The 24,845-nt window shown below is 38.0% G+C and overlaps 1 protein-coding gene across 2 annotated transcripts in view; it reads right to left on the reverse strand.

Moving 5' to 3' along the window:
* Positions 1 to 24,845, reverse strand: part of NOS1AP (nitric oxide synthase 1 adaptor protein) — a 371,378-nt gene that overhangs the window by 43,225 nt on the left and 303,308 nt on the right. For both annotated transcript variants that reach the window (XM_051999131.1, XM_051999132.1), the window contains exons 6-7: positions 14,261 to 14,402; positions 918 to 1,084 (exon numbers count right to left, since the gene is read on the reverse strand). In XM_051999131.1, the coding sequence (XP_051855091.1) occupies positions 918 to 1,084; positions 14,261 to 14,402 (309 nt within the window). The remainder of the gene's footprint in view (positions 1 to 917; positions 1,085 to 14,260; positions 14,403 to 24,845) is intronic.

The raw sequence follows: 24,845 nt of genomic DNA on the forward strand, positions 1-24,845 counted from the left end.
TTCACCAGCATGTTGAGTGAGCCTCCTCTGTAGATGGCTGATGGGAGGTCTTAAACAAGAATAGCATAGCTTGAGAAGACATGGAAGTATTATAGCAAAGACTTTTGGAGCCAGTACTCTCTTCAATGAGATCAGACATGTTAAATTGGTGAAATATTGACATGTATGGGTAAGAAGCCAAGTTGTGCCCTGAGATCCATGGATGCTATTCTCTCCACTGATAAATATTCAAAGTGGCCCCGAATAGGAAACAGTGAGTTGTCTGACTGTAACTGATTAGGGACTGGGTAAGTAGAGCTTGTCGAATAAACAACCAGTTGGACAATTATATTTTGACACTTTGGCAATCAATCTAACTCAGTGGGAGACAGATGACTCAGATCATCCAATCTCTCCCCATCTGATCACAGCCCTTTAATGCTGAGTCATATCAGGCCACAGAGTCATAGAGATGATAGTAAAAAGATACAGAGATTAGCCATGGCCCCCATTATAGAAACTCATATGGAAAATGGGAGAGGGGATTGAGAAGATGAGTTTGCTTCAATGCAAAACTCTGCTGAATCTGACATATAATTGCAGCACAGTGAGATGGCCCTCTCAGAGCTGGGAAAATCCCAGTGAAATTAATACAAGAATCAACTGAGTTTGGGCCCCAAATATAAAAGGATGACATCTCCTTTGGTTAAAATCAGTTTCCATCTGTCCTTCCATTTTAACTCTCTAATTCTCCCCCTTCAATCTTTTCTAGAAGCTACACTATATAATAGCTTTTGGCCATTTAATTACTCAGTTGAGTTGTAGGGAGATGAGTTTTGTGGCGAGGTCCCAGAAACCCTGAGGATGACTGAGGGCTGGGGTGGGAGCAGGGAAAAGCTCTTGGTTCTTTCTGGGATGCTGAAAGAGTGAGGACCTACCTTGGTGTCAGTAAGGGGGTCTCCTTCCTTCCCCACTGCATCAAGGTCAGTCACCCCTCGGCTGAAATCTAGGATGTCACTTCCTGGGAGAGGGATGTCCACAGCATCGATGTCAGTCTCCTCTGCAGTGGCTGTGGAGGCCTTCTCAGCTCCAGTCAGTTGGCGGGCTACAGGGACAAGAGAGCAGAAGTGATAAATCTCATAACAAGGCTGTCATTCCCCACTGGTGGCTCAGCTCAGGGGTAGAATTCTCATCTGTCATGGCAGAGGCCAGGCTCAATTCCCGGTCAATGCAACAAACAATTTTGAGAATTGGTATAGGGCAGAGATAACAAACATATAGTTCACAGGCTGCTTGCAGCCCGCAACACTCCTTAGTGCAGTCTGAACCAGATTAAAATGGAATTGGAGAATATTTAACAAAATAAGTAAAAAAGAAATATGATAAAACCTAAGCAATGATACATTTTAAAAACAAAATCAATATGAAGCCCTCAGGGATCCTTATATGATAATACTCATTGGGCCCCATTACTACTAAAGTTTGACACCACTGGCACAATGCATAGAATGCTGGCACTGGATTCAAGAAGGCCTAGATTCAAATTCCAATTCTGACACTTTCTAGCTATATACATCTCAAAGCCTCAGGTTCTTCATCTTTATTAAATAAGAGGGTTTATTTAGATGAGATCTAAAAATCCCTTTCTTGGTCTAAATCTTTGACTATGAACCTTGCATCTGTATAACACCAGATACTTTTAAAAACACATGTTCCAAGTCAGGTAGTATTGAAAGAAAGAACCATATATTTATTTTTTTTAATATTGTGTTTTGTCCTTTATTCTTGATCTTTTTAAAAAAAAATATTATAGCTTTTTATTTACAAGATATATGCATGGGTAATTTTTCAGCATTGACTCTTGCAAAACCTTCTGTTCCAACTTTTCCCCTCCTTCCCTCACCCCCTCCCCCATATGGCAGGTAGACCAATACATGTTAAATATGTTAAAGTATATATTAAATACAACATATGTATACATGTCCCTACAGTTATTTTGCTGCACAAGAAAAATCAGACTTAGACATAAGGTAAAAATAACCCGAGGAGGAAATCAAAAATACAGGCGGACAAAAACAGAGGGAATAGAAATGCTATGTTGTGGTTCACACTTATTTCTCATAGAAGAACCATATATTTCAATTACAAAGACATTCCTGTTTAGTACTATTTATATCATTCATGGGAATTAAGCTTCTTGACAGGAAATAAAGAAGCTGAAATAGAGATCACCAAAGTCCCTTCCAACTTTATGAATCTATGTGTAAGCCACTACATAAGACACTTTTCTGTTCCAGTTTTGCTATCTGAATGTACTTCTCCCTTAGCATCAGAGGAGCACAGACTTACAGCTAGAATGAAAACTAACTCAAAGATCACCAAATCCAGCCCCTTCATTTTACAGATAAGGAAATTGAAGCCCACAAACATTATGTGATTTGTCCAGACACCCAATCCACGTGTGCCATGTACCATACTCCAGTGTATTTAATATCAAACCTCAAGCTAAGTCTTCCTTCAGGTATGGCAGCAACCAGTCAGTCAATGAGTCTGTGTCTGTGTGAGCCTGAAAGTGCCCACAGGTTCTCTTACACAAAACAGGCCAGGCCAATACCCTAAGTTCCTGTATCCTGGGAATTAAGGACACAAACTTGACAAAGCTGACCTGAACACACAATCATGAGCTAGTTTATCCTTCTTTTATTGCACTTCATCAGTCTGAAGTGTCTGCTTCATAGCACAAATTGTCCTGTGAATTCTTCTGCTGCAAACCCACAAAAGCCATTAGGGGAAGCATGACTGATATTTACAAAGTATTTAAACATTGCATCTGGATTTTCTCTGGGCTGCTCCTGGCAACTCTAAAGATGGGCCTGTTTAGGGCTAAGGAGGGAGTTTATAGGAAGAGGCAACAGCTGTGGCCAGTTGAGTCAGCCAGAAGGAGTGGGCAGCTGCTTCAGCAACCACTTCCCATGCTGAAAGAGATACAGCTCTAAAAAGGGGGGATGTTCTCTGTACAGAAGGGGTACATGAAAAAAAAATATCTTTTGTTTTTCCATCCTTAATTTCCAACTCTATCCCTCTACCAGAGAGCTACCACCTATATTGAGAAATAAAAAAGGAAAACAGACAATGCATCCCAACTAACCAATTATCAACTAATTCTGAGAGATATACAATGTGACTCACCGAGGGTGCAAAGAAAAGGAGATTCATTTTTTTTGTTCCCAGTACACACACACAAAAAAAATTATTGAATTGAATTGAGTGAAATCAAAGACAAGAAGTGTAGATCAGATGTGCTAGCACAAATTGAGTATATGAGTGGAGTGTTACCCAATGGAGATGCCAAGTCCAAGAAAATCTGAGACCATTAGAGCTACAGCTGAAGAAATTTTGTTTTTGACACACACACACACACACACACACACATGTTTATGGATGAAGATCAGAGAAGAGAGAAAAAATTATTCAGAGAAACACATGTAAAGTTTTAGAGAGTTGAGTAAACTGAACCAGAAAACAATTTATACAATGAACACAGTAATGTAAAAGAAAATAAGACTGAAAGATGTGAGAACTCTGCTCAATGCAATGATTAATTGTAATTTCAAAGGACTTGGGATATGGATGTTAAACAAGTCATTATCACATCTGGCCCAATTGTGGGTTTGGTTTGCTTAGTGGAACCTCTTTGTTAAGGGAAAGGAGGAGAAAAGAAAATATCTCAGAGAAAAAAAATAACAGGTCACAACATCAAGTCACAATGGCGATTCTTACAGTTGTGACTAGGTTGTATGATCTCTAAGGTCCTGTCATCATCTTATCTAAAGCACTTTTTACAGGTGAGAAAACACACATTTTACTGATGAGAAAACTTTGGCCCCAGAGAAGTTAAGTAGCTCACTTAAGACAGGGGCAGAATACTGACTATGAGCCAGAACAGTTCATGCTTAGTTTACTATTTTCATGACATCAGACTGTGTTTCTTGCTTTTCAGGTACTCAGTCATACATTTCCTTTCAACAAATCATTCTGGTTCCCATATTTATATTCTCTCCCTTCTTTCCCCATCCCACCCCCAATTAACTCCTTTTGAAGTCAATCATGCTTCTGTCTTTCAAAAGCTCTAGCACAGGGCCTTGGACATCATAAAATATTTAGTAAATTCTTGCTGCTGGTTAAATATCTCAATAGCTTCCAGAGATGGCCCTAGCCTAGAACTGAAGATCAAGACTCATCCATCATGGTGTTATTGCTTTGCTGTTTCCCGTGTCCCACCTACTCTGTCCCAAACTTCCTGTCTGCCTGACATCTCCAATAATTCATGTCAAAAAAGAAGCTGTCAAAGTTGGGAGAAAAATTCCTAAGCATTGCTAGGGGCTGCTCTCTAATGACTGTCATGAATCTAGGTTACCTTTGGGCTATAGCCTGTCAGTTTCTTAATATGAGAAGTATAAACTCCCAGTGTCTTAGGCTTTGCAAAACTCCTTTCATTGCTTTCAGATGACCTTTATGATTCCTTTTCATTCTTAGAGGTCATGGCAGGTAGTGATAAGTCCAGAGCCAAATCTCAGGTAGTTTGGTTGTAAGTCTAACTAAAATACCTTCCATTGTGGCTTAAGGATGAGGGTAACTTTACCTGGAAAGCAAGTCATTTACTCTCTCTAAATCTTAGTTTTTTTCATTTGTGAAATGAAACAATTGGCTTAAATGAAAGACTATCTTGAAATTTTTTTTCAAATATAATTTTTAAGCAATAATAGCTTTTTACTAAAAGCATCATGCTTTTAGTTTTGCAAAATACTTTACAAACATCGCAATTGATCCTTATAACAATGCTGGGAGGTAAATGCTACTGTTATGAGTCAAAATGATTTATCCTGGCTTACTCAGTAAGTGTCTGAGTCTGGATTTGCACTCAGGTCCCTGAGTTTCTGATTCCTGATGCCAAGAATACTCTCTCTGCTTTTTGACTTGATTCTGTAACCCGAGATTTAGAATTGGAATGGACTTTATACAAACCCCTCATTTTAGAGAGAGGCTAACTTTTACAAAGTCACACACAACTAATGAACATCCCAGTGGGATATGGAGTCCATATTGAGCCCTCTTGCTATTTCATAGTACTGCTTCTCCTATTCTCTTGATTGATCAAGATATCAAAAAAAGGGACAGGGTAAATGTGAAGAGGGTTGAATGAGAAACAAGACCAACCACATTCATGGAAATATAAATCAGAGAGCATCTCCTAGTGACAATGGGAAAGAATATAGATTCTGCACATATTCAACAGCACGTTCTTACCATAAATAATACATTGCTTGTGGGCTAAGGAAAAGAAGGCCTAGGATATGTGGAATAGACTACCAAATAATGTTTCTGTCCATTATGAAGTGATCTTGCTTCTCTGTGGAATGGAGGAAGGCGTTTGTTGTCAGACCTGGTTTAAGTATTATCTTCTTTTGTTTAACTGTCCTTTGAAGCAAGGAAAGGCAGGCTGGGGAGTGGACATTGGTAACAGTGGCACTCAAAGAGTTGTACAGCTTGGATGATTAAATATTAATAATTAAAATATTTTCAAAGTAAATTTTCTTTTAAAGAGTTTGAGATCTATCAAACTCCATTCTCTTCCTCCATGCCCCACATATACATATTCCAAACCTTGACAGATTTCATTATGAGGGGAATTCATTTTTTTTAAAGACAGTAGAAAAGAAGTGATTTAGAAATCTTTGTAGATGGACTATGTATGGACTAGAGGAGAGCAAACAGGGCTCCTTAGGGAAATAGGCTAGTACCTTAAACTTTTTATGATGTTCCTGGGGCAAGGAGGGTGGCAGAGAAGAACCATTAACCTATAAGAACCATAAGCCTTGGTGTGGTGGAAGGTGAACTGCTCCTAGACCTGAGTTCTGGAAGGACATGTGGGCAAATGCTGCCCAAAGATACAACTGGGAGATTCTCCAAGTGCATGGGACAATTCTGGGGACAGAAAGGGGGAGAAAGATTAAGGCAGAAAGAGAGGTATATAGGAGAAAGATAGTGTAGAAGGACAGAAATGGAGAATAGACAATCCAGGAAGCCATAGAGAAAGACTCCTTAGGGTTTGCAATTATTCACAATAAATGAACTTTCTCTGCAGAGAGATCTACCAGTTCTCAACATATACACCTTCCTTTTTCAGAAAAAAGAGAAACACTTCATTAAATGGAAAAATCTCAAGTATGGATCCTGTTAGTTTTTTAGAAAATTGTACAAGGTCCCTGAATCTTAAGGTGCCCTATATGAGAAAATTAAAGTCAATTCAATTTTATTCATCCAATAAACATTTATTAAGAACTTATTATATGCAAAAAACAAAACAAAACAAAACAAAACAAAGCAAAACAACAACAACAACAACAACAACAACAACAAAAAAAAAAAAAAAAAAAAAAAAAAAAAAACCCTGTTAGGGACTTAGGACAGAAGGACGAAAACATCTTCCCTGGAGGGGAAAGGAAGCTATAATTATACTTTGGCCACTAAATAACTCCATCAACTGCTTTAGATTTGTAATCGAAGACAGCCTCCACCACTGGGTAACCTTCTAAGGAATAATCTTAGAATTTAAAAGAACCCTCCAAACTTCCCATTTTAGAGATGAGGAAATTGATACAGGAAAGGAGTAAATGGCTCATTCAACAATTGTCACATAGTGGCAAAACCAGGCCTAAGATTCTATTCAATCAGGTTTTATTTGACATCTATTTAAAAATAGTCCCCTCAGTGCTAGGCACTTAGGATAGATACAAAGATTAAAAAAGGAAGAAGAAAAACTAATAATATAAGAAGTATCTTTGTATTCTCAAGGATACAAGTTTTAAACAGACAAGTATGTATCACACACACATGTTATATACACAAAAATCAAATACAAAGTATTTGAGGAGGCACTAACAATGAGAAACATTAGGAAAAGTCTCTGATTGAAGGTAGGAGTTGGGCTAAATCTTGAATAGAGTTGGAACAGCAAGAGATAGGGCTAAAGAGGGAGGACATTGTGTAAAGGGTATGTAAAAAGGAAATGGAGCCATGGATATAGGAAGCATGCAGGAAGTCATTGCTTGGACTTTGGAGTGAGGAAGAACAGGTGGGTGGTGTAGTGGAAAAAATATAGCTCTTGGAATCAGAAAGACCTGAATTCAAATACTGACTCAGACATTAACTGTGTGACCCTAGATTTTGTAGATATCTTCTACAAAAGAAGATAACACTCATGTCTCAATATCATGAGGTTAAACAAGATATCTATAAAGCGATTTGTAAATCTTAAAGCACTACCCAAATAGTATCTATTATTATTCTGCTGTTACTGTTATCCAGTCATTTCGGCATGTCCGACTCTTTGTGACCCTATTGGAGTTTTCCTGGAAAAAATACTGAAGTAGTTTGCCATTTTCTCTTCCTCCTTTTTCCTTCTCCCCCTCCTCCTCCTCTTTCTTTCTACTCCTCTTCCTCCTCTCCCTCCTCATTCTCTTTCCTCCTCCTCCTCCATACTATTACCAGACTATAAATAGCTTGAAAGCAGGGACCTTGTATTATGTGAGGTTTTTAACTTGCCCAGTGTCTACCCACCACAATACAGGCACTTAAACATGTGCTAGATGAATTATGGAAAGAATACTTGGGATTTGGGACCCCAATTTAGAGCTGGAAAGCAACACAAAGTTAATTTGGTTCAGACTCCTTGTTTTATAAAATGAAGAAACAGGCCTAGAGAGGTTAATTCCCTCCCCCCCCAAAAAAAAAATAAAGGCAGTAGATGATAGAGTAAGAATTCAAACACAGATACTGTCTTTTGACTTCAAAATTCAGGACCCTTTCTCTATCATCCCACTGTGTCTTACTTGCCTAGAATTCAGGGCTTTTGTCTTCCTTTATATTTGGTGTACTTCCCATCAAGCCACCTGCTTTTTCGTTTTATTATTCAACAGAATACATTCTAAAAAATCATTTCAAAATGGGAGAAGATCAGTTACTGATGCCTGGTTCCTTTACCATGGTGGGCTTTCCAGACAACAGCTCCAATAATTCCTTTTCATCTTAACCTGAACCCTATTCCACGTCTATTTTATTCTGTAGTTCAGTCAAATAGTCTTAACTTCATTGAAACTCTGTCTGGCCAGCATTTTGACTTCCCTGTAGAAAGATGTCATGTCTTACATAAACAGTTTCTATTTAGGCATTATGAAATGAGTCGTGAATCCTATCTGGTCTAGGCAAATGTTTCCACAGGTGGATGTTAGGCATTCATTATCTCCCTATCTCTCTAAGCTAGCATCGTCATCACAGCTTTAATAAAATACTGTTTAGAACTTTATTGCCCATGAAGACCTACAAGACATAGATTAAACAGAAAATGGTCCCTATCTCCATCATGACAATATAAGAACATGAATTAATTTCCAAGATCTTAGGTTTTTTTTCTCATTTTTTAATAATAGCTTTTTGTTTTCAGAATGCATGCAAGGGTAGTTTTCAACATTCACTCTTGCAAAACCTAGTATTCCTTTTTTTATTTGTTAATAAAAATAAAGGTGATGTCATTTTGTTAGTCAGCTTCATTCTTCTTTTTCATCATTCTTATTTCCTCAAATCCTTTTCTGTCTTATTGAAAGGATAATAAGCATTAACTTCAGTCTTCTTATCTGCACAAGAGCCTCTGATATCTATTTATTTTCCATCAGTGGCTCCACTTGATTTCTACTGAAAGAGCACAGTGCTTCCCCCTGGAGAAATTCATCACCCAAATTCTCATTCTAATGCAGAATGACTCAGCTTTTGATACTCAGCACCTTCTCAGCATCCTCAGCTGTCCTTCCCCTCTTTGGAGGGATAGAGAGCAGAGCAATAAACTCCTCCCAGAGTCTCACTTTTATAGAAGGATCTGAACTTTCCAGGTAACTTTATTTTTCATATGTTTTGCTTGGTTTCAGTGTCATGTACCTACATGTGCTTAGCACAATGTCTGGCACATAATAGAAACTTAATGCTTGTTGGTTATTAACTATCTGAGATAAACCATAGTAAAACCAACAGTATTTCTCAGTCCTGACCTATATCCTATTCTATCCCATTCTAATCTTGCAATAATAATAATGATATAATAATATGAGATTATAATTATATAATGATAATTATAGTTGGCATTTACATATAATTTTAAAATTGATAAAGAGCTATACATATGTTATCTTACCTAATGCTCACAACACCTTGTAAGGTAGATGCTATTATTATTCCCTTTTTATAGATCAAGAAACTGAGACTGAGGCTGAGTAGGGTTAAAATGACTTGTCCAGAAATGAATGAGTGTCTGAGGCAGGATTTGAACTCAGAACTTTCTGCCTTCAAAGCCAGGCTCGTACCTATTGTGCTTCCTAGAGGTTTCTTGTGCAGAAAAAGCTGAAACCTCCCCAGGCTCATAGTATCTGAGAACTAAAAGAACCTTGCAAGTCATCATATCCAAAGATCTCCTTTTACATAAGAATTGACTGTGGTTCCTGGGGGCTAATTAACTTGTCCGGGATTGAGTAAATAGAATAATAAGAGAAATCAAAATTTGAATTTGGGTCCTTTAACTCCAAATCTAGAACTCTTTCCTTATTCTGTAATGCTTTCTGACCTCTAGAATATCATACTATGAATGTAGCTCCCTAGCTATACTCTATTCATTTCTATTCTAATTTCCACCTTTTTTGTGAGGAGTAAATGGTTTCAAATTTATCTATTAGGTGAAAAAGTTATCCCTGGCATTCAGTTGTCTTGACAGAAAATACTTTTTTTATTCTCCCTCTTCCACTGATGTGTTCTTTCTCTCTCACACAGACTCCCTCTATCCTATTTCTCTTATCTATATATTTATTTAACTCTCTAGTTTTGTCTACCCCCTTCTCCCTCCCTGTCTCTCTCATTCTCTATTTTTTTTATCTATATAGTTACCTATTTCTCTACCCATTTCTCTTATTTACATATCTACCTATTTCTATGTCTGTCTCTATATCTATCTCTATAGAACTCTAATTCTATTTCTATTTATTCATTTACCTACCTCTTTCTTTATAGATATACATATATGTGTAATGTATATCTATCTCTATCTCTACCTATCTCTTTCTATCTCTATTTCTTTTATCTATATATCTACCTATTTCTATATATCTATCTATATCTATAAATCTACCATCTCTCTGTATTTATTTATATCTATCTCTATTTCTATATTTATCTATCTCTCTATATATGTATGTGTATGTATGTATGTATATCTAGCTTCTTTCTATGTTGGCTCTCTCATTAGATTGTAAACTCCTTGAGGACAGGAACTATTTTTGTTCATTCTTTTTATCCCAGGTACTTAGCACAATACTTGGCTCACACTAAGAACTTAATAAATACTTCTTGCCTTGACTAGAATAATAGATTAGCTTCCCCCCTTTTTTCCTGTCCTGTCTACTTCTCTCCACTCCTAATTGATCTCAAGAGACTCCATTCCTCTACTCATTCAATCCTACCTACTGGGAACAATGTGAAGCCTTGGAGAATAAATCAAGTTTTTCAGATCTTCTGTGTTAATATTAATGGAGTCCAGTGATCAAACACACAGCCTCTGGGAACTGGTCCATTCCTTTTAAATTGAGGGATGGCATTTTGGGGAAAACAACTTCCTAGCTTTTTTTCTTTCTAGTTTGCACTTTTCCTTGACTGGGAATAAAACCTGCAGAGCTGACAATGGTGATTGGTAGAAATAAGCACCAAGAAGAGCCAAGCTCTAGCTCTCCACCAGCAAGGCCACCGCAGGGAGAAGCTATCACCCTTAAAGATACATGAACATCAGGGATAAGAATGAGTCACTATCAATTTTTTTCCACATGGATGAAGTTCTGACACAATCCCTAAGGTTTAGAAAGAAGCAAATCAGCTTTCATTCTTAACTGAATAAAGCAGCTTGCTGTGTGTGCATCTATTATTTTTGAGAGGCAGTGTGACATCCTGGAAGAGAACCTGTATTGTGCCAATTACTTTTGATCTTGGGAAAATTGCTTACTTTCGGGCTTGAGGTTCAGCAGGGGTATCCAAGCCAAGCCTGGTGTCAACTTTATGAGCCCCCCAGAACAGATAGCTGCAAGACTGCCAAAAGAGAGGCAAACTAGTCCAGGTCAGAAACTCTACATGAATTTTTCCATCAGAATCAGTAATGGGATCAGACCTGAGAGTGGGTACTGCCACTAAGCCTATAGATACCTAGTCTCAGAACTAACCCCCCCCCAAAAAAATCAAATTGTTAGATTCTTAGAGCTTCAGTTTTTTCATATGCAAAATGGGAGTAAAAATACTTATAATAACTGTTATTTCACAAAGTTGTCATAAAGCTCAAATAAAATGATACATAAATAAGTTTATAACCACAAAATTCCATATGAATGACAAATATTATCTTTGATCTAAAGCTTAATAGGTAGCAAAGTGGATAGGGAATAAGGGATAAGGGATAAGATCTGGAAAGATCTGAGTGTGGATCCAATGTGCCATCCCCAGTCTACCTCCCTTCCAGGTGCTGAATTTTAGTTAAATCAATCCTGCCACTGATGGGTATATCAATTATCAATTTCATGATGACACCACTTTAAATTTTAAATCCCAGCTAGCTCTCCCTGGCCAAGAAGCTCCCCTAAGTGATAATGCTCCTCATATATAAGTTCCGTAACAAGAGGAACTATTTTATTTTTTGTTTGTTTGTTTGCAATTCACAGTGCTTAGCTTCTTCCAGCATTCATTTCACAGAAAAGCTGAATCACAGAACTAAACAGTCTCTCTCAGGACAATTAGTCTGACTTTTACCCAAGTAACAATCCCTACCACAAAAATCTCACCAAGAGGACATTCCCAGATGTTAAGCCTCCAATTGAGCATTTCCAAAAAGGGGAGACTTGTTAGTTCAGAGATAGTTCTGTTATGGAAGGGTGGGTATCTAACTGCCCCCTTTGACTCTGGTAACTAGACAGGGTACATACTGATATGAAAGTCAGAAAGACATATCTCTTAAATTTCACCTTTAACAAATAATAGAATCGGGGTCCTTTATGCATTCTGACTTTCTTATCCAGGGTGAATGGATAGAGTACCAAGTCTGTAGTTGAGGAAGACCTGAGTTCAAATCCTGCTTCAGACATTTACTAGCTATGTGATCTTGGATTAGTGGCTTGACAGTTTATTGCCTCTTTTTCCCCAACTGTAAAATGGAACAGTACCTTCCATTTTGGGTTACTGTGAGGGTTCAAACAAGATCATATTTATAAGAGCACAATGTGTGTGGCATATGGTAGATACAATATAATGTTCATTCCTATTCTTTTCCCTATGATGTTAGCCATACCTCCCTGCTTTGTTTTATCTATGATCTTATCACCTGTTTCTTTATTCAAAATCACTGATCAGTATATCAAACAGAACAGGGCCAAGCACTAGAAATTAGCTTTGAATCTTCCATGATACTATAAACAATGACTCTTGTGGCCTGGCTATCAACCAATTCTGTGGTCACATAAAATCTACGATCATCTAATTTATATTTTTCTATTTTGTAAAGGTTGTTTTAAAACCTAAATAAACTACATCTATAGCATTCCCTTGGATTTACTAGGTTGTGACCAGGATACTAGCAATTTGTGTTCACCAATTACTTTTCTCCATTCTCACTAACCTTCTCTTAAATAATACATTTTGGAGTCTCTCCCTACAATCCCCTTCTCCCCCCATTAAGGAAAGAAGGAACAAGAATTCATTATATGTCTACTATGTGTCAGATACTATACTAAAAAAGTGACTTCATTTTTATAAGTGAAGTTTTATAAATATTTTCTCATTTGATCCTCACAATAATCTTGAGAGGTAGGTATTATTGTTATTGCCATTTTATAGTTAAGGAAACTGAGGCAGAAAGCAGTTAAGTGACTTGCCCAAGATCATGTACCTAGTAAGTGTCTGATGATGAATCCGGGGGTCACATCTTCCTGACTTTAGGTTTAGACTTCTATCCACCCACAATTTAAAACAATAGATTGTAAAATTTATTCCTCTCAACACAATGAAGTCACAATTGGAAATTATAGTTTTTAAATTTTTTTAAATCAATTTTTTAAAAAAGCCTTATGGACTGAAATGGGCTGGGTTTGCAAAATGTAAATTCCAAAGTATTTTCTGGCTATTTATTTCCACATCCAAATGTGTATTTATTTTATCTTTGAATAAGAAAATAAAACTTTTTTTTTTTACAACCTGGGAAAACAAATTGTTGGGATAAGTCCAACGACTCACTGAAGTCACTTTATACCATAGTAAATTGTAAGGAACAAATGAGGATGGAAGTAGAGTATCTTGACCTCCAGGTTATCATGAGTGTTATTCACTATCCTCTGTCTCTAGGCAGCAACTAAATGACAGCTGGCCATGCTCCCCCTCAGAAAGATGAGCATCTTCTGAGCTAAGATCAGAAGATTGAAAAAGAGATGTATGTGGTCTTGGAGGTAATCTCATCTAACTTCACATTTCCATGATGAGTAGATAAAGACCCAAATGGATGAAGTGAGATTTCTCCAGGGTCAGATTGTAAAGACCCATGGGATGGTAGGACCCCTCCAGAGTAGCAAGGCTATCCTCAAAGAAGAATTGTTCCCTGCAAGGGATTATTGTTGTTCAACTATGAACAGAGTGCATTTCTTTCTATTTCTTTTATTCTTGGTTTTCTTGGCAATATAGTGAAATTTATCATTTATACCCTGAAACATTCTTTCTTTTTTATTTATTTAGTGAGGCAATTGGCATTAAATGACTTATTAAGGGTCACATAGCTAAGAAGTGTTAAATGTCTGAGGCTGGATTTGAACTCAGGTCCTCCTGACTCCAGGGATAATCTTCTATCAACTATCCAGGAGTCCTCAAACTCTTTAAATAGGGGCCAGTTCACTGTTCCCTCAGACTGTTGGAGGGCCAGACTATAGTAAAAACAAAAACTTTTTTTTTTTTTGTGAGCCTTTAAATAAAGAAACTTCATAGCCCTTGGTGAGGGGGATAAACATCCTCAGCTGCCACATTTGGCCCATGGGCCATAGTTTGAGGACCCCTGAACTATACCATCTAGTGTCCCAAGAAGTGAATTTCTACATCATTTCATGGCCCACTCCATGCCTGATTAGAGACTGACTTTATACCAGCATTCATGGAGAGGGCAGCCTACCTGGATCCCCCGAGTTGTCACTGTGCTTTTCACTCTCTCCATCCTCTTGTCCATCTGCATTCTGCTGTGTGTGCTGAAGGCTCAGCTTGTGACATACCTCAAAGGCTTGGCCCACAGTCCGGACAATCCGCATAGCTTGACTCTAGGAGACAGAGGGGAAGAGCGTGTGAAGGAAGGGGAAAATCCATAGCTCAGCCACAATGGTGGGAAAATGACAAAGTAGAAAAGAAAAGTCCCCTGGTGGAAGTGAGAAAAACTAGCAGAAAAGACAATGACAGACTTGATTGTCCCCAGTCAAAGGCCCACTGTTTCACATTATGGAAATACCTAAGATAAGTGAACATGCATGTATTCATAAAAGAGAGAACAAAGAGAGGCAGAGACAGACAGAGAGACAGAGAAGAAAGAAGCAGGAAAGAGAGGAAGGAAGGAAGAAAAAGACAGAGAGAGAGAGAGAGAGAGAGAGAGAGAGAGAGAGAGAGAGAATGAGAACAAACATACAGCATAATAGAGCTTCCTTTTATCTTTCTATGGTCCAGACATTTCAAAGACAACATCATAGAACCAAAGAAGCTCAACCTTCCAATAAAAATGAAAGACTCTGCATACTAACTGATGTGATCTGTTGATCATCTGGGTATCTTACCTATGATTTTAAATAGACTTTTCATATTGCTGTTGCTGTTTAGTTGTTTCGGTTATGGATGACTCTCTGATTCCATTTGAGGTTTTCTTGGCAAAGAAAGTGTAATGGTTTGCTATTTTCTTCTTCAGCTCATTTTACAGATGAGGAACTGAGGCAAACCGAGTTAAGTAATTTGCCCAGGGTCATACAGCTGGTAAATATCTAAGGCCAGATTTGAACTTCTTAACTCGAGGCCTGATGCTTCATCTACTGTACCACCTACCTCATTTTTTTCATATATTTTTTTCTCATTTACTCCCCACAAAAACCCTGTAAGATAAGGGTGTTTTATCCCATTTTACAGATTCAGGGAGGTTAATAAATAAAATGCCTTAGGTCACGTAATAACAAAGTGTTAGAGATGAGACTCAAAGCTACATTTCCTGAATCTAAATCAAGGGACTTTTCCACCTTGCCATAATGCCCCACTAAGAACTGACTGCTCATGATGAAAGTCCCACTCTTTGTTACACATCATTAGCTTTACCATTACCCTTCCAAAATACATATTTGGAAGCAGATCTCTTGGCTCCTGTCAGCAGAGCAAATTCTAGAATGTATTAATTCTAAGATGTAATTTTGAAAAAAAAAAAAAAAAAGTAAACCCTAGCATATTCTCGTGACAGGCAACAGAGCTCCAAGAACTAGTCATGCCAGACTAACATCATGCCCTTATGTAAGCAATTTATTCAAGATATAGATCAAGAGAATGAGCCAGGTATGAAATGTGGAGGTCTTAGCAAGACATTTGATGGAGTCTCTCATGGCTAAGATGGAGAAGCTTGGTCTGGATTAGAATCCAGCTACTAGCTATCAATCCTTAGAAATAACTGAATGGCCATATCCAAAGACTAGTCATGAATAGTTGGATGTCATCTTGAAGGACTTTGGATATATTTATCACTCATCAGTCATGAAAAGATGTGCACATGGGCTCGATACATAAGCCAGTCAGGAACTTCAAGACCAAAGCTCTATTTCCAAGCTTATGAGCAGCTTGGCTACCCATGTCAAACACAAAGTTCCAACAACAGATTACTCATTTATCTGCCCTAAGAATTTGGCTCAAAGTAATACTGTTGTTTGATCACTTCAGTCCTATCCAACTCTTTTTGATCCCATTTGGTATTTTCTTAGCAAAGATATTGAAGGGGTTTGGCATTTCATTCTTCAGATCATTTTACAGATGAGGAAACTGAGGCAAACAGGGTGAAGTGACTTGCCCAGATCATACAATTAATAAATATCTGAGGTCAGATTTAGACTCAGTATAAAGACAAATCTTCCCGACCCCAGGCCCAGTCACCCAGCAGCTTTAAATGCTTAATAACCATAGATGCTCATCACTTCTCAATCAGAAATACAGGGCCGTAATTATTAGGTTTGATTCCTGACTGACCTTCACTTAATGTCTCTGACTCTTCCACATACCCATTCTTCTTGCAGATGGTATGAAGATGAGCAGAAGAACCCAGGAAATGTACTGTTTCCTCAGCCTTACAGGATTAGATGTGATTTAAAGCCAAAAAGACATGAGACATTAGAGGTCATGCAGCCCAAATCCTGTCATTTTACAGAGCAGGAAGCTAAATCTCAGAGAAGCTGACCTGCTCAAGATCACAAGGACCCAGCTCCTCCAACTCCATTGTCCACCACCCCTTAGGGACTTTTTATATTTCCTTTTAGCACTGATTACCCCTTCCTGCTGCTGCCACTTCATTTTTAATAAATTTCAAATACAAAAAAAGCAGGTCACTCAAACTCCCTACCTTCACAAGGGAAAACAAGTCTATATGAAATTCAGAGGCCAAAAACTACTTATGACAGAGACTAAAGCCATGTTTTTCAAAACATTCATATTTTTTCTTCAAGAGGGCTTCTCTGAAAGAAAGAAAAAGAGTTTTTCTGATTTTTCCCACCCATCAAAAAAGCATCCATTATTTGCCCAGGAAAATGTAAGCCTCTTGCAGGCAAGAACTGTTTCTTTTTTCTCTGTATCCCTATGCCTAGCATTTGACACAAAGGAGAACTTAGAAAAGCTTACTCATTAATTGATAAATCTGTAACCTTTTGGTGGTCAGTCTCATGGAGAGAAGCTCGCTTGGTGACCTTTGGTGCTGACAGAGAAAGCATGCTAAGCTACTGTACAGGACATTTTTTATGTAGTAGCAACATGTTTATTAGCTTCATTATTTTTTCCCATATTAATTCAGATTGCTCACCTGTACATTCTAAAAATGGTTCATTTAATCCCGTCCAACTCCTCCTCCTTAATACAAAGGCATTTATTCTATGGATTCATTTGATAGTATTGAATTTTTATCTGCATAAAAGAATACAGGGGCATGTTTTAAACATGGCTTCCTGAACGTGAATGCAGAATGGATCCCTTAGCTTTCCGCATAATAGAATGGCTGTCTGCCACCTACCCAAGACTATTCTTGGCGATCTCTTTTCTCCTCCCAATATAAACGTAGTCCCAAAGCCAGCACAGGATCAGGAGAGTCCCTGTGTGACCAGTGTTTGGCTGTAGACTGGCTCTGGTCTCACTTTTGGCCTTGATTGTTTAAGCAAAAACATTCAGCTTATGAGCTTGGCTCTGCTGTTGCTTAGTATTTAACAGGCCAGGTCTTCAGGAAGAGTGGCCTTTACAAAGTTTCTATTCATACCCGTTTTAAGTCTTCTGGGTCATAGTGGAGCAGGGGCTCATTTTTCCATATCCTCAGATATCTGTGTAAGCTAGAACTTTAAAGATTTGAAAAGAGCCAGGAATAAATGAGATGAGCAAGTGCAGTGACAAAGAGAGAGGAGTTGGGTGATGCTGGAAGCAGCCTCTCCATCCCAGGTAGTCCTTATGCTGACATCTCTCTCTCCTATTTCTTCCTCTTCCCCCTCCCTCTCCCCTCCATAGCTCTCTGTGTGTCTTCCTCTATCTTTGTCTCTTTCTCTTTTTTTTACTACTTCTTCCCTCTCCCTCCATATATGTCTTCCTCTATTTCTCTTCCTCCCTCCTTCTGTCGATCAGAAATATTGGACACACAGGGACTCTCCTAATTCTGTCCTGGCTTTGAAAGAACTACATTTATGTTGGGATGAAAAAAGAGATCTCCAAGAATAGTCTTGGATAGGTGGCAAACGGCCATTCTATTATGCAGGAAGCTAAGGGAATCCATTCTGCATTCATGTGCAGGAAGCCATGTCTAAAACATGTCTCTCTCTCTCTCTCTCTCTCTCTCTCTCTCTCTCTCTCTCTCTCTCTCTCTCTCTCTCTCTCTCTCTCCATGTCTCTCTGTCTTTCCCTGCTCCTCTGTGTGCCTCCCCCCCCATTTCTCTCTGTGTTTGTCTCTCTCCTGTCCTTCTGCTCTATTTGTTCATGTCTGTCTCTGTGTGTCTCATCTCAGTCTCTTTGCCTCTGACTCTGTTGTTCCTTTTCTCTATTTCTCTGTCTGTCTGTCTCTGTTTCTCTCTCTTCCATTTTTTTTTTTTTTACAGAACTTAGCAACCTGGATCAAATTTACCATCTAAAAGACATTTTCTACTAGAAGCAGGGAGGTATTTGTGGGCTTGAGGCTGTCAGAATCCGGGAGAGAGTAATTCTTTGATATTTTCACAGCTAGGAGTTGAGTGCTCAGTACCACTCAGTAGTGGGTAGAGAGACCTGAAGCTCTTGGGTGCATCAATTAGAAGCAATTTTGTGACAATGGGTATCTTAGAAAGGAAGATGAGCTAGAACTTTTAGCTACTTAACTCATGTCACACAGAGTTTCTTCTTCAAATCATTTACCTATGTATGTAGATGTAGACTTCTTAGGCTTTCCCTGTGTAGCACTGAAGGCAAAGACACAGCTCTCAGTCATTTTTTTTTTTTGCTAAATTGTAGACTAAATTGTACATATCTATTTCATGACTCATTGGAGTTATACCCTTGGAATTCTCTTCTTTTTTCTAGTAAGCTCCAGGTCTTGACCTTTAGGCTTGAGCAATGAATCATAAGAAACAACATGGGGAATAGGGAGAACAGAAAAAGGGGTGGAATATTTACTGGCTTCAGATAATTCCTGTCCCTCTTGTTCTACCGGTTACCTGGGAGCCAGGGTTGTTATGGGAGGGAGGCAAAAGGGACATAGAGGAGAAGAATTATCATTCAATAATAACAATAAAAATTGCTTTCAGATAGCACTTTAAGATTTACAAAGTTCTATACATATGCTGTTTCATTCTCAGATGAAATATCACCCTCATTTTATAGCCAAAGAAACTGAGACTGGGAGGTGTTAATGTTGTGTCCAGGTTCACACAGCCAAAATCAAGCTCAGGTTTGTCTAACTTCCAGTCCACTGCTCTATCCATTATGCCATCTCCCTGTCTTACATCTGGGCTCTAATACTGCCTCATATACTCACTAACTGTGTAATCTCAGTCAAATGATTTAATCATGATGAATCTCAATTTTCTCATCTTTAAAATGAATAAATAGAATTTGCCTCACTGGGTTGTTGTTAGAATGGAATGACATATATATGTATAGATGGATATTTATATCTATCTATACAAATAAAATACACATATATATGTATATATATATTTATTTAGATGGTGTTGTATATGTATATGCATGTATGTGTGTTTGTGTGTATGTATATATGTTTATCTTAAAAATACTTTGAAAAAAATATATTTTAAAAACCTTAAAGGGCTACATAAACATTAGTTGCCACAATGGACAGAGGACACTGGGCTTAGAGTAAGGCAGATCTAAATTAAAATTCAGGCTCAGATACTTCCTAGCCATATGACCCCAGTCAAGCACCTTAACATCTGTCTACCTCAGTTTCCTGAACTGAAAAAAAAATGAGGATAATAAAATAACCCCACCTCATAGAGTGCTGCATAAAATTAGATACTATCTGTAAAGTGCTTTGTGAACCTTAAAGCACTGTGTAAATGCCATCTGTCAGCAGCAGCAGCATTGTCTAAACTTTTTTGCTCAAGGGACCTGAAGGGGAGTCCACCAAGGTATCTGAACAGATTCAGAAGGCAGACAGGTAAAATCCAGAGTGAAGGACAGAGATGGGATATAGTTTTCAGCACATATCAGAGATCTTTAGAAATGTACTGGGCCTACATGTGAAAGTCTAAAGGCAATCTAGTATAGAGGTCAGATTTCATAAAAGGAGGAATCAGGTGCTATAGAGCCTTCTCCATATCATATGGTGAATATTAAAGTTTTTTGGCATTAGAAATAGTGAATTTGCTGCAAGAAAATAAAACAGGCCAGAGAAGCTGTATCAGCTCTCAACTGATAAATTGTCTAGGGATATGAATAGTAAGTTTTCAAAGGAAAAGAGCCAAGCTATCTATAGCCATATAAAAAAGCACTAAATTCCTAAAAACTAGAGAAAAGAAAATTAAGGTACCATCTCACCCCAACAGAATGGCAAAGTTGACAAAAAATGGAGAATCACAAATGCTAGAGAGGCTGTGGGCAGCTAGGTGATAGAGTGCACAGACAAGAAAATATCTGCCAGATTTCAACTAACCTTAGACACTTACTAGCTGTGTGATCCTGGGCAGTCACAAAAACCTGTTTGCCTCAGTTTCCTTATCTGCAAAATGAGTTGCAGCCTGTATCTTTGACAAGAAAATTCCTAAAGGGGTCCCAAAGAATCAGACTGAAATGACTAAACAATGACAGAGAGGGACTGTGGAAAGTCAGATAAATTATTATCACCAAGTTTGGTGGAGCTGTGAACTTGTCCAGACATTCTATAAGCAACTTGGAACTATCCCCCCCCCCCAATCTATTAAACTATGAATACCCTTGGACCTGGTGATTAAAGTATGAGGCTCTACCACAAAGAGGAAAATGACTCAAATGTACAAAAATATTGAAATGAAAATATAGATATTTGTACTTTGATAAACAACCTCCTTCCCTCCTTTCCTACCTCCCTCCTTTCTTTCCTTCCTTCCTTCCTCTTTTCTTCTTTCTCTTTTTTAAAACTTTTTTATTTTATTCCAAATGATTGCTTTGGGCCCCAGAAATATTTTGTAATCTATACAGAGCTTTATACCATATGATCGGGTCTTTTCAGTTTCCAAATATGCAAAGAGGGTATAATTTTACAGCCTATTCTAACTCACAAAAATGCTTCTGCAGAAGAGTAGGAGAATGGGTTTTGGGGTTTTTTACTTTTTTTGGTGTGTCCAAATACTTAGGACAGAATGGGACATAGACAGATATTTAATAAACACTTGAAATGAAATTTTTTTTTTAATTCTCCTTCCTTCCTATCCCCAATTCAAGCAGTTACAAAGACTTGGGAAGTCTTCCTCTATAATACCTTTTTCACCTTCCCTCTTCTAACACGGCCACAGCCCACATTACCTCCCACTTGGGAGGACGGCAATTGCTATTACATTTTCCCCTGCTTCAGTCTCCTTCTCCAACTCAGCCTTGCATTGTTGCCACTATAATCTTCTAAAGCACATGTTCATGCCATATCCATGTCATGCCATTCTCCATATTCAAGAGTCTACAGTGACTCTCATCATATCAAGGATCAGCTCCTCAGACCATCATTTAAACTCCTTTTCAGTCTGGCTCTAGCTTAACCTTTCCACATTTATTTCCTATTACTCCTCTTCTACCTCTTCTTGCTATTCTTCCTCTTCCTCCTCTTCCTCTTCACATAAACATACCCCCCCCCCTCCATACACAGTACATTCCATTTAAGTAGCCCTGTTCTACTATGAATTTGTCATTACATCTTGGAAGGCTATACCTTTCCAAAGGCTGCTCTTCTGTGCCTAAAATGGACTCCTTCCTTATTTTCCTCTCTTAAGATCCTTAGCTTTCTTCAAAGTTGGGCTCAGATATTATTTCTTCTAGAACACTTTCCTACTTTCTTTCATTGTTAATATTCTCTCTCTACCCTTTCTGTCTCAGGTTATCTTCTATTTTCTTATCTGTTCTTATACAAGAGATTTATTTATATGTATTAACTTATCCATCCCATCCTCTCTACATCCATTAGAATATAAGCTCCTTGAGGACAGGGACTTTCTCTCTGTATTCCCAGGGCCACTCTCAGTGCTTGAACACAGTATATACCCTTAGTAAAATCTTCTTGAATTATACATATATGAGTCTTCCTGAGTTCCTCAGGACTAGAGAAGAAAAGTAGTCTCTAGGGACCAACCCTTTTTAGGTTTAGAAATTTTTTTTATCTCTGTAACAAGTTATAAATATGGTGGTGTTTGAAGCTTGATGTCTTTAAATTGCCCTTTTTTTCCATTAGCACAGGAACTAGACAAAGAGAAGCTGATGAACATGTTTGCAAAGTAACTGATACTTAGGTTTTAGTACTTCATAAAGTTATCCAATAATTGCAAACTCTGAAGTTAACTCATGAAAAATCGCTCGATTTTTAGACTCAAAGCTACATTTTTCAACTAATATTCCTTGAGCAGCTATTAAATATGACAATATCAGGCATCAACTTGAACCCAAGTTGAAAACTAAACTGGCTCTTTCTGTCTCTCTGTCTATCCCTTTATCAGTCTCTCCCTCTCAGGTCACTTGGGTAACCTGACCACACATATATAGACACACACAAACACATGCCTCCAAAGCCAACATAGGCTCTAAATTTCCTAACAGATAAACCCTAACATTTTCTGTTTAGAATGTTTAGATCATTCTAATGTTCTAATGTTTAGAAAACAAATGTTTCACTAACCGCCTCATTGAACAAAACTGATGCTTTTAGTCATGGTTCTGTTAACCCTCTAAATACCTTTATTATCAAATTCATTTCATCTCAATGGGCCTTTTTTTTTTTTTTAAATCTAACAAAATGGAATGGATCTGAGGTTTCTAAGATCTTTGATTCACATGATCATAGATTCAGAGTTGGAAAGAACCTTTAAGGTTCTCTGGTCCAACTCTCTTATTTTATTAATACATGAGAACCTAAAAACAAACAAAAAAAATTGATTATTTCCACACACACAATGGAACACTAAAAGATGATTGCATGTCAAATGGTGAATTTCTATTTTGTACAACTTGCTTTTAAAAAATTATATTACACATTCCATGCATTTCTTTTTTTTTTCTATGCATTATCTTTAAAACTGTCCTGCTTATCTGTATTTCCTTCTAAATTTCTTTCTGTTCTCTTTGGTGCATTTTTTAAAAAGTGTTTCATTGACCTCCTTTTCGGGATAACAGTTGCATACTGCTCCTTCTCCCCTTTCCTGTAGCTCTTCAATAAAGAAGAAGCCTTGTAAGAAATAAATAGAGCTGAACAAAAGAAATCTACAAAGTAGCCACATTCAAAAATCTCTCTTTCCACACCTTGAGTCCATCACCTGGCTGCCAACAGATGAGCAGCATTTTTCATCAGTAGTTCTCTGGAGACAAGGTCGATCATTGCATTGATCAGAGTTCTTAAGTCTTTCAAAATTGTTTTTCTTTCCAACATTCCTGGCCTTAAATAAACTCTTCTCCTAGTTCTGCCCATCCCACTTTGCATTACTTCAGACTGCTCACGATTCTCTGAAAAATATCTCTTTCATCATTTCTTGTGGCACAACAATAATTCATTCCATTTTTATGTCATTCAGCCATTCCTGTTCTTGGCTTTTCTTTTTAATTCTTCCTTTTGGACCAGGAAGTTTGTTTTGTTTCTGATTGTTCCCTCCCAACTATTATCCTCCCTCTTAATTCCTTAATTTATTTCCTTGTTGAGTCTGAAGTATTTCTGCTACAAACTGTTTGGGTTTCCGTGTATGTGTATGCGTTCAGCCCCATTTTGTTCAGCCCAGATAAGAGTGAAGTTCAATGGATACTGGCTCCTCCCCTCCTTCACATCTCTGAACACTTTTCTTCTCTCACAGCTCAATTTTGACTACAACTTTTCATTGTATCTTTTGAGTACAAGCTGAACTGGTGCAATTTTTAGGTTCCTGATGGAGTAAATATATAGGAGAACTGATCTTCTATTCAAGTAACTATCTTGCTCAGAAGTCCCCTCCTTATATACAGACGGGGAAATTGAGGCCCACAGAAATTGAATTTTGCAAGGTCACACAGCTATTGAGTAGCAAAACTGGGATTCAAATTCAGACCACCTGATTCTAAATACCATCTTTCTTGGAGAGAGATTACCCACCATCCAGTGGTTCAAGCTGCCTTTTCCCCCACATTAGGAAAAACAATAATCATCAGCATCTGCCCAGTACAGAGAACTGTGCCAGGATCTGGGGGGAGGTGCAGTGTTTGGATAAGAAACAAGACTCCCACCCAGAGGTTGCCAGTGACTTCTGCTGTTCTTGGATATTATTTGTCCTGTTTTTAATACTGCAAGGATCTATAATTTTGTCAGCAACCAGGAACTTCTCTACCAATAAAAATCACAATTCCTTTTAAAATTTATTAAGAATAATAACAGCTCTCATTTATATAGAACTTCAAGGTTCAAAGCACTTGACATGCATCATCTCACTTGACCATCCCAATAATCCTGTGATATAAATTGCTATTATCATAAAACCTCTGTTCCAAATGAGGAAATCAAGGACAAGGAAGGTTGAATCTGTGTCCATGGTTACACAGCTACTAATGTCTGAGGCAGGATATGAACCCAGGTTTTTTTTTGACTCCTTGTTAAGAGGTCCACCCATTGCACTATCCAGCTGCCCGGTTCTGAAAGTTGGTGTGAATGATCTCCCTGCGAAATGTGCACCTCCAAATGTAGCAAGGTTCACTCTTGGAAAACAGACACCCTGTCCATTTTTAGGGCCATGATTGAAGCTTGGTAACCTTGAAGCTAAATAGATCTTACCAGGGCTCATGCTGTGCTGACAGAGTCTTTATGAATCCATGGTCATGGC

Source organism: Antechinus flavipes, chromosome 4, assembly GCF_016432865.1.
Source record: "Antechinus flavipes isolate AdamAnt ecotype Samford, QLD, Australia chromosome 4, AdamAnt_v2, whole genome shotgun sequence".
NCBI classification, from domain to species: Eukaryota; Metazoa; Chordata; class Mammalia; order Dasyuromorphia; family Dasyuridae; genus Antechinus; species Antechinus flavipes.